Genomic DNA, 13,865 nt, shown 5'->3' with positions numbered 1-13,865 from the left:
CTGACGGTAACTACCACTCGCAACCGGTAATAGGTATCAAGGTATTTTTGGAAGATCTTGTAGATCTGTCAGTTTAATGAGCACCAGCTCTGCAACGAGCACAAGTGTCTCCCAGAATTTCCCCTTTACATTGAGCAGGCGAAGAAAACGCCCAACGCTTCATCTCAAATGTATTTCAATTTTTACTGTTTTTTACCGCAAGCGATTAGATGTAAAACGTGTGTTGGTGCTGCTGCAGTCTAAGGAGTCTTTTAGTTGTATATTCTAAACATTGTCCTCTTGATCTTGAAGACACAAAGAGCGATGTGCATAACTTTGTCTGTGTGCGACTGTCTTTGAGGCAGCTGTAATGGTTTATCTAGTGTGAATAAGCTGGTCTCCTGCGCTTCTCTAACCTTGTAGTTTAAATCGGCCAGATGCTGCTGATGTGAGCTCGCTGATTTAATTGCAGGCAAATACGAGCCTTGATGAGCAATGAAAGGTTGCCTGGCTACTGATGTTCAGTGTGGCTTTCAAGGGCACGGTCGCATTTCGAATTCAGAGTTAAAAGAAGGGAAGTAGATTTCATAATAAAAGCTAAAGGGCCTCTGAGAGCAGATAAGAGAGATGGATAATCACAGTCTCTCTCTGGTCTGTGAATCAACCATTTTAATCTTTGTAAATGAAGCAGAGAGATTCTACGGCGCACGTCATTCATGGGTTTGTTTTGTGTTGTCTGATAAAAACAAAATCGTGGTGACGATAAACACGTGTGCTGGTGCAGGCGGGTTGCAGTGGAGAGGGCTGTTTAGCCGCCACCTGCTGGCGTGCCTCGGCCCAGCCGCGTGTTTAAAGGCTCGATGTCGAAGGAGTGTTGCGGCGAGTCCCACATCAACACTTTCCCAGGGCCGTTTTGTGTATCATCTTATAACTCCATCGTCCTTGTTTTCAGGAAAGGACTCAAGTGTGAGGCCTCTGGCTGTAGGTGGTAGACGGTGAAGCCTGGCCTGGATCTCAGCTTAATGCTGCGTTTCTTATGCCGGTGGATCAGACGCGATGATGAAAGACGACACTGTCCTTTTTATAAGAACCATGTCTTTAAACTACAATAATCGTTTTGGTTTCTTCTTTCCAGAACTACAAGAATACTATTTTAATAATTGGGTTAAGATTGAGACCTAGACTGGGCTGGATTACCAAATTGGACAACGTGGAAACGGCAACCTCAGATTAAAAACATATAATACGAGAGGTGAATTCTTTGAGAATATGCTCCCTTGTCATGTAGAGGAGCCGTGGGTCAAAACCTAGTTTTAAGACCGTTGATATTTTTTATGACGTAATCATATTGTGCACGTTCTACAAATAAATGTGTTTTAAAAACAAATTTATAATCTGAACCATGTACAGTTTGTGTGGCGGCGGGCAACATTTTTGAGGGGAGAACAGAACTGAGTCGGTAAAGAAAAACAAGGAGAGCCGAAAGAAAGGGGCTTCAGCCTGCTGGGGGTTCAAATGGCCACGGGTCAATAAAGTGAAAAGATGTGTTCTTATATTCCTTGGATTGGACAATTTTTGGATATAATTCGAACTGTGAAGTTAGCCTAATTGACCTCACTCATTCTAGAGGTTCCTTTGAACATGCTCCGTCTCTCTCTCTCTCTCCTCTCTCATCTCAGCCGTGTCAAACCTGGATATCGAGAGCAAGCTGTCGCTTCACTATCAGGCTCCATGGCACCAGCAGCACAACGTGTTTCATCCTTGTACCCGACCGCCGTGTCTGGAGGAGCTGCACAGGAGCGCTCAGCTCAGCCTCAGAGCCCTGCACCGAGGTGAGCGGGAGGGAGAGAGAGACTAATCTGGTGTGAGGAGCAGCATTTTGCTTTGTTGAAAAAAAAAATGCATGTCTTTGTGTGTGTGTGTGCGTTTGGGGTTAACAGACGAACAACAGCACCACCGCTCCACGAGTCGGGAGAGAAGCAGGGTGACCATCTCCATCTCAGTGGCCCCCCCTATGCCCACCTTCCCCTCGCCACACAGCATCCGCCGGCAGCAGAGGAGTCGCCTGGCGCGAGCGGTAAGGATGTGATTTATTATGAAACAATAAGCTAATGACGAGTCTCAGTACAGTTGCAAAAATCTCAAACACGCGACCAAACCGCTAAACAGTTTTCCCTTGTGCGTGTTGAGTGAGGTGGGGGAAAGAGGAATCAAGCTCACTCATGTTGATGTGCATGTTGTGATTCTTATTCAATATATGTTCCAACAATCTGACACATTATCTCCTCCTGATGTTCTCATGCAGCAAGAGAGAGCAGAGAGGGAGCGAGAGTTAGACTATCAGCCCAGGAAGGTAAAAGTGAAATGTGTCTGTGCGTTCGTGTCCATTATTGTCCAACACGTCTGCTGTAATATTTGTGTTATATGCACCTGTGCTGTGTGTACGGTCACTAATGTGTGTCTGGGGTTTCATGAAACATCGCTCTACAGCAGTAGGTTTGGGTTCTTTTATATTAGGGGGGTGGTTTGGGGATTCTTTTGTAGCGCTGACTTTACATTTGTTTCTTAAAGGAGAGAGCGGTGAGAGAAACAGAGATTCAGACCGTACAGAGAAAAGTAAGAACATTCAATGACACATCTGTCATTTCATTAGGGAACGACTTTACTTGCAGACTCAGCAATATTCTTTTCTGTGTGTGTGTGTGTGTGTGTGTGTGTGTGTATTCCTGCGCCCACAGGAGAGGCCAGGGAGAGAGGCAGATACAAAGACGATCCAAAGAAAGGTAAGAACGATGCTTGAAAACTATTACATATAAATACTAACTGAACCAGCTCTGTAGTAGTTCATAGTAATTGAAAGACATAGACAATTTTCTTAGACTGGAAAACTGGAAACTGGAAAAACACAAATATAAATATATTTTCTGTCTGATGTATCATTTACCCTTTAACATTCCTTTTAACATTTTTATTTGAGATGATTTAATCTTTTTGATAACTCATGTCATGTTGCATGTTGGATGTTTTTCTTTTGTCTTTTCTTTGTTCTGTGTGAAAATAGTTTGAGTGCTTTTACTCACTTCACCCTATTGAAGGTTGCATCTTCATTCCTTGGAATAGAAAGGTATCAAGCATTTGTGCTATTATAACGTTCTGTTTAACCTCAAATCCAAAACACATTTTCAGATGTTAGAGAAATTGTACAAATCTGTCAACACATCAGCAGTATAAATAATTCCCTCTCGTCTTTCCGACAGTAACTGACACGTGTTAAAACTGCATCAGCACCTACCGTGTATATAATGTCACTGCCGTCCGTCTGTTCCCTCCAGACTGTCCCCACGGGGGAAGGTGAAAATGGCGAAGTGGTAGGAGGCCACAGAGCCAAGGCCTCAGCTTCCATTGCCCCCTCGACCCAGGACAAGCAGACTAACTGGTCCAAGGAAAACCTCCCCCCATCAAATCAGAAGTCAACCAGCGATTCTAACTCCATCTCCTCCTGCATTATCCCCATCAACGTCACAGGTAAGACAAAGAAGAGCAATAGGAAAGGTAAGAAAGAGCCAGGTTGGCCCTAGTGAGGATCAATCAGGCCATTTGGTATTGTGAGACAGCAGTGCTAACACGTGACCAAACAGAAACTGTCCCTAAATCAGGAATCAAACCCAGACTGCCTGCATGAAAACCAGGAATCTAATTGAGTATATTAAACACTAGCTTTTCATATGGCTTATGGCTTCTGTGTTGTTATTGCAGGAGTTGGGTTTGACAGGGAAGCAAGTGCTCGTTGCTCTCTAGTCCATTCCCAGTCGGTTCTTCAGAGGAGAAGGAAGCTGAGGAGGAGGAAGACTATCACAGGGATACCCAAAAGAGTACAACAGGACATGGGTATGTTATAGAGCACACCTGGAAAATTTAGGATTCTCATTCTGTATGGATCCTAATCTTTCAGGTTTGGATAAAATTGCTATTGGTTTTTATTAATACTAAAAATATTTTCCAATTAAATTGCTGAAATCTGGGAATGAGGTGACCTTGCTAAAACAGCCAAGAGTTCATGAGGGCAAGCTAAGTGAGCAGCAACAATCCCATGCAAACAAAAATACAAGGCAGTCCATTAAAACCCAGTTTACTAGCTCCTTGTGAGCTACTTCCTGGTTCAGCTTTGACCCGTTTACCCGTGGTTGCAAATGCACGCATGAACAATTGTTATATACATTCCAGACACTTCCACCCTGGTATTCTTTTATCCCCAAAATATGGTTTTAGGATATTGGCTTAACTGCGGATGAATAGCCTAAAGGAGGTCCTGATTCTCGGCATTACAGCTGTGTAAATTGTTACTATTGCCCTCTAGGACTGAAACTTCACATGCTTTGTCTCTTTGCTTTCAGATTCAGATGAATCACCCGTAGCAAGAGAGCGCACAGTGATTGTCCATGCCAACCCACACCAGCTCTCTCTCTGTCAGGAAGACCTCTTAATCAGTGGTCGTCTCCATCACACTCGTGACTCTGGCTGCCAAACAGATGATTTCCTTATAGCATGTAAGTTTCTGAAAACGGACAAGTATATTTGGTTCTTCAATCTGGCCGTGATTTCCCACTCACCGGCAGTCTTTGATCAGAAGTAAATCTGCATTGGTTTGGCGCTTGTAAATGGCGCTTAGGGAATCTGTTTCAAGACACTAGCCAAAAGGCTAGCAGCTGCATCGCAGGACACATTACAGATATCTAGCTTGCTAAATATCTGGACCTGTCTCAGAGTCTATTAGAACATTACAGGCAGTGACAGTGTGAGACACTGGTTGAGGAGAAACCTGGCGGAGGGGGGTTGCCTATGACATTAGGAACTGGATATATACTGTGTATGTGTGTAAACTATGTACAGGCATTGCGCGTGCATCACCAAGGCTAATGTTGCTAAGAATAAAGCCACTCACGCAATACAAGAGGTGACACAACAACAATATAATAATGTAAATAGATTTTTACAATTCAAAAAGGAACCCAGCTGGCAAGGTTTTCAAAGAAAACGAAAACGGAAAAAAAAGAGTTAATAATCAGAAGATAATCGCAATAACGTTGCACACCCCAAGCATCTTGAAATACACACTCCTTTCATCTTTAAACTAAGTCCATCAAACTGCATTGAATTCAATTCATGTATATTAACAGTGCGTCCAATAAATTAAGGTAGGGCACCTTGTTTCGCCCCGATGGGCATAAAGTTACAAACCCACCATTGGACAGAGAGCGTGCGTAAGAAAACAATCCCCCCGCCCCTTCACCGCGGTCGGTTGGCCGATTCGCCGACACCAAGCTGTAAACCTACGGCAAACACTGAACTGGGTAAATGGTCCACATCCAAGACATTGAGAAATACGTCCGTCCTTCTCTTTTATCTTCCCCCCTATAGGTACAGCTGCTCCCTCTAGAAGGCGCATCAGAGCCCAACGTGGCCATCAGGGGATCCCCGCCTCCCTCTCCCATTCAACGGGCAACATTTCTTCCCTGGGTGACCAGTCAGATTCCACGTACAAGAGTGCTGCAGCCCACTGCGGACGCTTGCGCTCTCGAAGCCTTCCTCGAGAAGGGGGACGTCTGATGGACAGTGATGAGGACGATGATGACAACTACGATGATGACGACGAAGACGAGGACATGTCACCATATGAAGCAGAAGACTTTATTCCACCTGGCCCAAGTCCGAGAATGAAGATGATGATGATGAAGGATGAAGAAGAGAGCACAGATGACCAGGCAGCTCCCGAGCCACTGCAACTTGGAAGTCTAAAGAGGTTGCAGCGGTCTGGGGAGAGAGACAGAGGGTGTGGAGGAGGGAGCCCAGAGCACAGCTGGATGGAGAGGGGCCGTTCTCGCTTACCCCGCAAGGCTGACATGGGTAGTTGCGAGATTTCGTCAAGTTCAGATACTTTCAGCAGCCCCATTCACTCTGTGTCCACAACAGGAGCCTTAGGCAGCCATGTGGATCACAAGGAGGACCACCAGTCGTCAAGCGGGAACTGGAGTGGTTCCAGCTCCACCTGCCCCTCGCAGACATCTGAAACCATCCCCCCGCCTTCTTCTCCACCACTTACAGGCTCATCCCACTGCGACTCAGAGCTATCGCTTAACACTGTGCCCAACGCCATTGATGAAGGATTCTCCCTGGATACCTCATACCACTCAGACCTCAGACCCCAGGGCCAGGGCCACAGGTCAAGCTCGTTCACATCGTCAGCCACAGACCAACTGGATGATGCTGGGGTTAGCACAGCCAGTGAAGGGGAGTGGACATACCCTCCAGACCAAGACCAGATGGATCCGGACCAAGACCCTGACCAAGCCCAGAATATGAGCCGGAGACATGGGTTAGTGCAAGAGTACAGCTCCAAACAAGGCCTACAAGACCAAACCTGTTTTAGTGACAAAACCAGCAACACCGAAAAAGAGTCTGTCTCTCACTACCCATCTGATACAGAGGGTTTCTACTCCTCTTCTCTGCATTATGGGGAGTGTAGTCAGAGTTACAGAGGATACATGTATAACTATGCAGACCCAGGGCCGGACTGTGGCCAATCAAACACTGTGGCAGCACCACAATTCAATGGAGTTTATCCCCAGCCATTAACTGTCTTCAGAGCTGGTACTATGACTCTGGGGAGGACATGTCGTCCACTGAGAAAACAAAAAGTCAAACCTCCCCCACCTAAACGGACCTCCTCGCTGAAGGATGCCTGCAGCGGTATTGATGTTGGAACGGACACACACGCAGATCTGGATCGACCAAAGATGGTTAGTGAACAAGACCGTTCCTTGTCTTCCACAGATATGAAGCTGGAACTAGAGCTTGAACTTGGAGGTGCCCCAGAACCATTACAGACATCTTGTCTAGTGGCAGAGCCGATAGGAACGTGGGGAAGGGGACTGGGTGAAACTGTGGACATAGTAGAGCCCATGTCCTTCAGCTCTGCGGATACACACTCATTTAAGGATGAAGGTGCTGTGCAATCTGACTATGCAGACCTGTGGCTTCACAACACTGAGCTAAAGTCCAACAATGGTGAGTACACAACCATGTCCAACTCAAGCACAGCCACAGGCACTACTGTCATGGAGTGTATCAAGTCACCAGACAGCTCGTCCTCTTCCACAGAAGCCCAAACCCAGGCAAATGCTCAGGCTGCAGAGACCAGGGCAACTAGTCCCCCCCTTCCACCTGGAGACTTCAAACTTGGGTCACCTGAGAAGCTGGCCGGCCTGGCCTCCCCATCAAGTGGCTACTCCAGCCAATCAGAGACTCCAACGTCAACTTTGCCCTCATCGTCGGCAGCCTTCTTCCCAGGACCAGTGTCTCCCTCAACTGGCAAGAGAAAGCCCAAAGTGCCCGAGAGGAAGTCGTCTCTCTCTTCCCTTCAGCACTTCCCCAGGGATGTACCTTGTATTTCGTCTGGCTATAAGAGAGACCCAGACTTCCCACCTCCACCTTCTCAACTTGATCTCAATGTTCTTCATGGTGGTTATGTCCGACACACGTTATCCCACCGAACGCACCACATGCACACGCTCCACCACAGCAAACACAGAGTTGGAAATGTTATAGCTACTGGAACCAAGCTGTCGGTCCCTGAGTCATCAAATACCCACCCACCGCCAAGTACACACTCTGCCCTGACAATTCCCAGCCCCAATCTATTGGTAATAACTCCATCTGCTCTTCGTTCAGTGCAGCTCCATCCTATTAGCAAATCAAGAAATAGTGCTACCAAGGCAGAGCATGAAACTGCAAGTGGAACAGAGACCACAACAAGACCCAAATGTCCTCCTAGTGGTGCCACGTTGGCTCCGCCACCGATCAACACAAGGCCTCTTCCTCCGCGCAGACCACCACCCAGACCCCCAGCACATGACCACATGGCCTCCCCTGAACACTCGCAACCACCTCCGCCTGGCCGCCATCCTGATGGGCCTCCATCCTATGAAAGCCTCCTACTCAGAAAGGACCGCTATGGACCTGGAACCTTCTGGGCTATGACGGCCTTCAGAACACGGATGGATCCATCATCAGAAATCTCTGAGGACGTCTCACCCCTGCATCGGCCAGTGCCACGTGCTCCCCATCCTTCGCCTGTGGATCTACACACACATATCCACTCGCACACAGAATTCAGAGGGCTCACGCACTCATCTCATGCACACCCTGAGTTTAGGGTTTTGGGGGAGCGTTCGTTCTCCCAGGACGATGACGATGATGATGAAGACGATGAGGAGGAAGAGGACGAGCAGGTGAAAGAGTCCACAAGGGCTGCATGTTCCAGAGGAGGCTTACGGTCCAACCATCCTCCGCCCCCAGCGTATGAATATGCTGGAATATCCCACTCAGACTCAGGGCCCTGGGCTAGTCCAGTCAAAGTGCCTGGTACTAAAATAAGGACATCGCATCCTTACCTAATCAGCGATGCACGGAGAGGAGGATATGACGAACAGGAAGAGGAGGAAGTGACATCAGGTGCTACCAGAAGTGCCCATCAGCAGCAGCCACAAGAGAGCAAAGATGATTCCACCACTCCTGATACTGAAGATTACTTCAGTAAAGGTAAGATACTTTATTCTGGCAGAAGTGCTGAAAGATTACAGTAGTTCAACAGACCCACTTATGGGCGGGGAGTGGGGGAGGTGTGCTGCTAACCGCTGAGTAAAGAATAGATATTTATTTATTAATATTTCTTGACATAAAAACTCCATTGATTTGTCTCCATGTTTACATTAGCCTTTCAATGTTCAGGAATTATTCAAAACGGTATTGAGCCATTTCAAATTATTAAATGCCATTTTTTTTCAATTTTGTGAGAAACGTTATTATTGTAAAAATACAACCATTTAATTGACTTTACAGCTCAAAGAAATTTGTTTAAGTGTGCAGTTACTCTTTAATTGTGAAATAACCTGTAATGGTAAACAGAGCAGAATGTTTAAAGGATGGAGCCTCTATTAGTCTTGCCAATTTTGGCAATCCCAAAGTCCCAAATCAAGTTGTTGGGTCGATGGTAGCTTGTAACAAGATTGTAACACATGGCCTCACCTTGGCGTATACTAAATGATCAACCAACCAGATGACATGTGATAGGAATGTCTTGTACTACAGATTCCACTCCCAGTGATAATTCACTCTCCCCTCTGATGGATGACACCAAAGTGGACGATGACATCATAATCACATCACCCAACAAGACCCGTACAACAGAAGACCTGTTTGCCATGATACACAGGTGCTTTGAATTTAGCATTGGTAGTCTGTCCACGCTGTCTGTGTACTGCATCCATTTGTCAAATTTGTGTGGCGATCCAGCTACAGGTGTTTATGTTTTCCCTGTACCAACTCTAAACATCGAACTGTTCTGTCACTTCCTTACTCAGATCAAAAAGAAAGGTCCTGGGCCGTAAAGATTCAGGGGACTTAAACGCAAAGTCTCGTCTCTGCGCCGCAGTACCAGTGACTCCTGTGTCCGCCGTCATTATCCCACCAGCCCCCCCTCTCAACATCCCAGCCCCCATAGTCCCTGCTGCCGCGACACAGCGAGCTCCTGTGCCAATCTACCGCAGCGCCAAGAAATCCAGCACGTCTAACGAGGAGTTTAAACTCCTGTTGCTGAAGAAAGGTAGCAGGTCCGATTCCAGCTACCGCATGTCAGCCACAGAGATTCTGAAGAGCCCCATTGCCCCTAAAACCCCTGGGGATCCCCTTCAGGAGGGGGCCATTAGACAGGCTGAGGAGATACCATTTACACTCCAAGAGCCACCGATTTCTGGCTTTGACCCAATCCAGATACCGGGCCTTTTTCCCAGAGCCAACTCGGAGAGTTTCAGCGCCAAAACCATGCCTATGTCTGCTGCATCTCGACAGGGACGTTCTCGGATCCCCCCTGTAGCTAACAGCAGTCGCTATAGTACAAGGAGCCGCCTCTACACGGCCCCCATGCAAGCCATTTCTGAAGGGGAGACAGAGAACTCGGATGGGAGCCCCCATGATGACAGATCATCCTAAAACCACCTGATGAGAGATGTCTTCTATTCTCAGCTGAGTCCTCTCTTGGATTGGCATGTCATCATGGCCAATAGTGTAATTCTTCTGACACACAAAATCTGACTGTTATTAAAATGCACCCGGTTTTGGATCTAGTGTTGTATTTAAGGCTGTCGAACATTGTTACAGAGGATATACTTTAATACTGTCGTGTCGAATGAGTATCTCCCACATAGTTAAAAGAGACGGACTTAAGACCTATTTTGATTGAACTGTTTAAAAAAATGTAGGAAAAAAAGATGTCCCAAATATTTGGTAAATTATAAGAAAATCAATTTTGTTGAGTATGGACAACGTGTGTGTGCATGAACGAGCACATGCAGCATCCACTGATGATTTCTAATTCTTGTGTTTTGACCGGCGTGGGTGTGAGTGTGTTACCGCAGAACTGCTTTCTTTTTTAAATGAAAAATTATTGTGAAATTTAATATTATTGTGGTGCCGAAATTAATGGTCAGACTTTTCAGAGTCCATCCTCAATATTCCTGCCAACCAGCAAGGTTTGTTTCCTTGTGGAAGTTACTAACAACAGAGCACCAACCCATCTATTATATTTCCATCTGCAGACCTGGCATAGAGTATATCATACAGAGCCAATCATATATTTCTTCACATTAATTATATCCAAAAAGATGACATGATGCATGTATTTTTGTAAAACTGCGCCTCAGAACATGATGATAAAGTTTCACCATGTTGCATGACCCTATATGGAAACATCCCCTCAATCCTGGCTTCTGTCCACATTTCTGCGTTTCCTTTGTATTATAAGCATAATTAATCTTTCACTGTGAAAGGTTTTAGAGACATTTGTATTACATTGCCAGTGATCTAGATTGATTTGTCTTGGATTTGAGTGTCTAACAAGAAGGAAAAAGGGCTTGCACCTAGATGGGGCCTATTGGTCAGCTAGATACAGGCTCATTTTGGACAATCGCACAGTGGCCTTTCTGTACTAGTTGTGAGCAGGGCATTTATAAGTCCCTGCACATGTACGTGGGCACACGCCATGTTCCACCGTGATTCAATCACATACTTATCTAAACCCAACCTTGAAATCAAGTATGTTTAGACTGATTAAAGCTTTTCCAGCTGCTGGCCAGTGTTGCTGTGCTGACTTGGCGGGGGAAGAGGTGCATTTCAAAGCAGACACCATTGAGTGCAGACGGTGAAAATGCTTTAGATGGTCCTCAATCGGGTTTGACAAGAGGTTCAGTTGGACACTTCTCCAAGAACCAACCTCGCTTTTGCACTTCATGACTCTTAAAGAATATTCCTTGAAAAGAAGATATATCTTATAAATCAAATTGCATATGTATATTTGTACTGGATATTAAAAAAAAGTCATATCTATATAAAAACAACATGACGGAATTTTATAGGGAATTAACCTGAGTGTAGCATAGAAGAACAGGTCTCACTGACAACATCAAACATGACTCTCAACATTGCACACTTTTCTCCTCTCCTTGTTGCCTCTCCTTCATTTGCACTGACCCAGTAGCATTAGACAGGCGAAAAAGCTCAACCATATCATATCACTAACTGTGAAAGAGAGGAAACAAGAGGAGGAAAGGACCTCATACCGCCAACATGTCAAAGCCAGCAATGCATCCAATGCAATGCTGCTGCCTTTTCCCTCCAACACCAGGGTTTGATTATAGAAATCTTTCCCGTTCATCCAATAAATGTATCCCACTTAAAACATCCAGCTGTGTGACGGAAGCAAACTGTCATCTGAGGAAAGTTTCAACTCTCACCGGTTTATCAAAGCAAACACATAACGTCTTACATTCAGAGGCCGTACTTCAGTAGAAACCATTTACTGTATTCTGTGAATACCTCAGCAAGCATATTACTGTTTTATTGTAAATGCTACGGACATAGATAGAAAGAGATGGAGATAGATGGATAGATAGATAGATAGATCAATAAATATATAGTATGGGTTGACTGCTAGATAGATAGATAGATAGATAGATAGATAGATAGATAGATAGATAGATAGATAGATAGATAGATAGATAGATAGATAGATAGATAGATAGATAGATAGAAAAAACCCACAACTGTTTGATACTCAGCGAAACTGACACTGTGTAAGATGGAGAGGGTAAAAAGCTGTGAAACGATTACTAGCATTTTACATCCTTCATACCCGTACTGCTTAAGCGCACTCGTTCCTGTTCATTGTTTTATTTGTTGTGTTTTCTATCGCATGCAATAAGTGAAGAAAAAAAAGAAGAAGAAAAGAAAAAGGACACCATCATATCATTATTTTTATCTGAGGGATGTCTCCATACCACGAGAAAAGATTTTGTATTTTCCGTTCAAATGTTGAAGTTCAATAGTGTGTTCTCTAGATGTACAAACTGTCTGGCTAATTCTGTTCTGTATAGTCGTGATCACAAACAGGGGTTTATCTTGTACTGTATATCTACTCACTGGACAATCATAGGTATAAGAGACTGTAAAGAAAATAATGATACAGAATCTGTCGGGATGGAGAATCTGAACACTTGGTGCTGGGTTCTAGTCTTGCTGGAGCTGAGGAAGTTGGGAGTGAGAGAAATATCTTCCAGGAGAAACTGCTGATATCAGTTATAAGGTGCATCTCAACAAACCACTTTAGAAACAAGATGTACATGTTTAAAAAAAATGGTAATGGGGGAAAAAAACGATCCATTCATAGCCCCAAAAACGTTTGATCCAATCAGGAAGTCATAGCTGAATTTTAGATTCCCGCAAAACATCCTAACCGAATTGTTATAAATAAGGAATGAGTATGGTTGATACTCATAGCAGCATTTTATGCCAAATGCAATGTGGCTGTGAAATGCTAACCAAAAGTTTAAAAACTAAAGTAGCCGACTTGTTTAGCGTGATTTTTCCATACTGTACTCGGTACTGATGCTATAGAAGTATTTTAACACTGTTTCCTATATTTGTAACAGCAGTGGAGAGATAATTTATTGACACAATTTGGCTAGAAAGACAAACTAAGAGGTTGCCACGCAGTCCCATTAACATTCATTCACTGTCTCAAACCTCAGTCCTCAATAGCTTGGGAACAATACAAGAATCCATAAATTGTATAGATTCTAAGTCCCAACTTGTTTTCAAATGTCTACTTGCAATTTTGCCCTGAAAGAGCAGTGTGACAGCAACCACTAGGTGTTTTTTCTCAGAAGTGTACAGTGTAGAATAACACTAAAGCAGACTTCAAAATATGTGACAGAGAACTGAAAAAATGACATAGTGTAACTATATCTATTTAAAAGAGGCTCCATGTTTGAAACTAGCTAGGACTTAACAGATTTGAATCACTTTTGTATTTTTGTATAAACCTGTAAATACGTTTTTAAAGAAAAAAAATGTTTCCAATTTTTTCTTTTGTAAAATAAATCAACAAAATAATAAAAAGTAAAAAGTTTTTTTTTTTCAAAGTTTACATCATTATTTCCAAGCCTTTGTATATTTTGGAGCTACAACAGCTTCAGTCTTGTATTAATTTATTTTTTGGGGGTGGGGTTACAACATTGTGAAAATTCCATTCTTCTATATCTAATTCATTTTAACAGCTCATCAGGCTGCTTAGTAACTGTGCATAGAAAAAAAGCCAATAAATGTGATTGCGTTGAAACAGAATGCCTTTTGTGTGACACTTCATTTCCTCCCCATCAGACACATCAGTGTTTTGACAGGATCTCTCCACTAGATGTCACTGCTTTACTCTTGTTTAGTTTAAGGCTCGACTACAAACTTTATCAGTGAGCTGAAGCTTCCGGTCTACAAACTCC

At 44.2% G+C, this 13,865-nt stretch overlaps 1 protein-coding gene across 8 annotated transcripts in view; it reads left to right on the top strand.

Annotated features, from left to right (window-relative positions):
- The window catches only part of nhsb (Nance-Horan syndrome b (congenital cataracts and dental anomalies)), a 38,506-nt gene extending 26,420 nt beyond the window's left edge, over positions 1 to 12,086 (top strand). For 2 of the 8 annotated variants that reach the window (XM_078084936.1, XM_078084934.1), the window contains exons 2-13: positions 1,659 to 1,811; positions 1,920 to 2,056; positions 2,285 to 2,332; positions 2,551 to 2,595; positions 2,718 to 2,762; positions 3,041 to 3,103; positions 3,312 to 3,504; positions 3,736 to 3,867; positions 4,374 to 4,526; positions 5,398 to 8,577; positions 9,109 to 9,250; positions 9,399 to 12,086. In XM_078084936.1, the coding sequence (XP_077941062.1) occupies positions 1,659 to 1,811; positions 1,920 to 2,056; positions 2,285 to 2,332; positions 2,551 to 2,595; positions 2,718 to 2,762; positions 3,041 to 3,103; positions 3,312 to 3,504; positions 3,736 to 3,867; positions 4,374 to 4,526; positions 5,398 to 8,577; positions 9,109 to 9,250; positions 9,399 to 10,026 (4,919 nt within the window). In that variant the 3' untranslated portion in view covers positions 10,027 to 12,086. The remainder of the gene's footprint in view (positions 1 to 1,658; positions 1,812 to 1,919; positions 2,057 to 2,284; positions 2,333 to 2,550; positions 2,596 to 2,717; positions 2,763 to 3,040; positions 3,104 to 3,311; positions 3,505 to 3,735; positions 3,868 to 4,373; positions 4,527 to 5,397; positions 8,578 to 9,108; positions 9,251 to 9,398) is intronic. The other 6 variants (XM_078084930.1, XM_078084931.1, XM_040195456.2 and 3 more) reach the window with 6 other exon arrangements.
- The last annotated feature ends 1,779 nt before the right edge of the window (positions 12,087 to 13,865 follow it).

The sequence above is a fragment of the Gasterosteus aculeatus genome, chromosome 12, assembly GCF_964276395.1.
Source record: "Gasterosteus aculeatus chromosome 12, fGasAcu3.hap1.1, whole genome shotgun sequence".
Classification (NCBI taxonomy): domain Eukaryota; kingdom Metazoa; phylum Chordata; class Actinopteri; order Perciformes; family Gasterosteidae; genus Gasterosteus; species Gasterosteus aculeatus.
The sequence above is the reverse complement of the archived record's forward strand: the minus strand, read 5'-3'. Positions and strand labels throughout refer to the sequence as shown.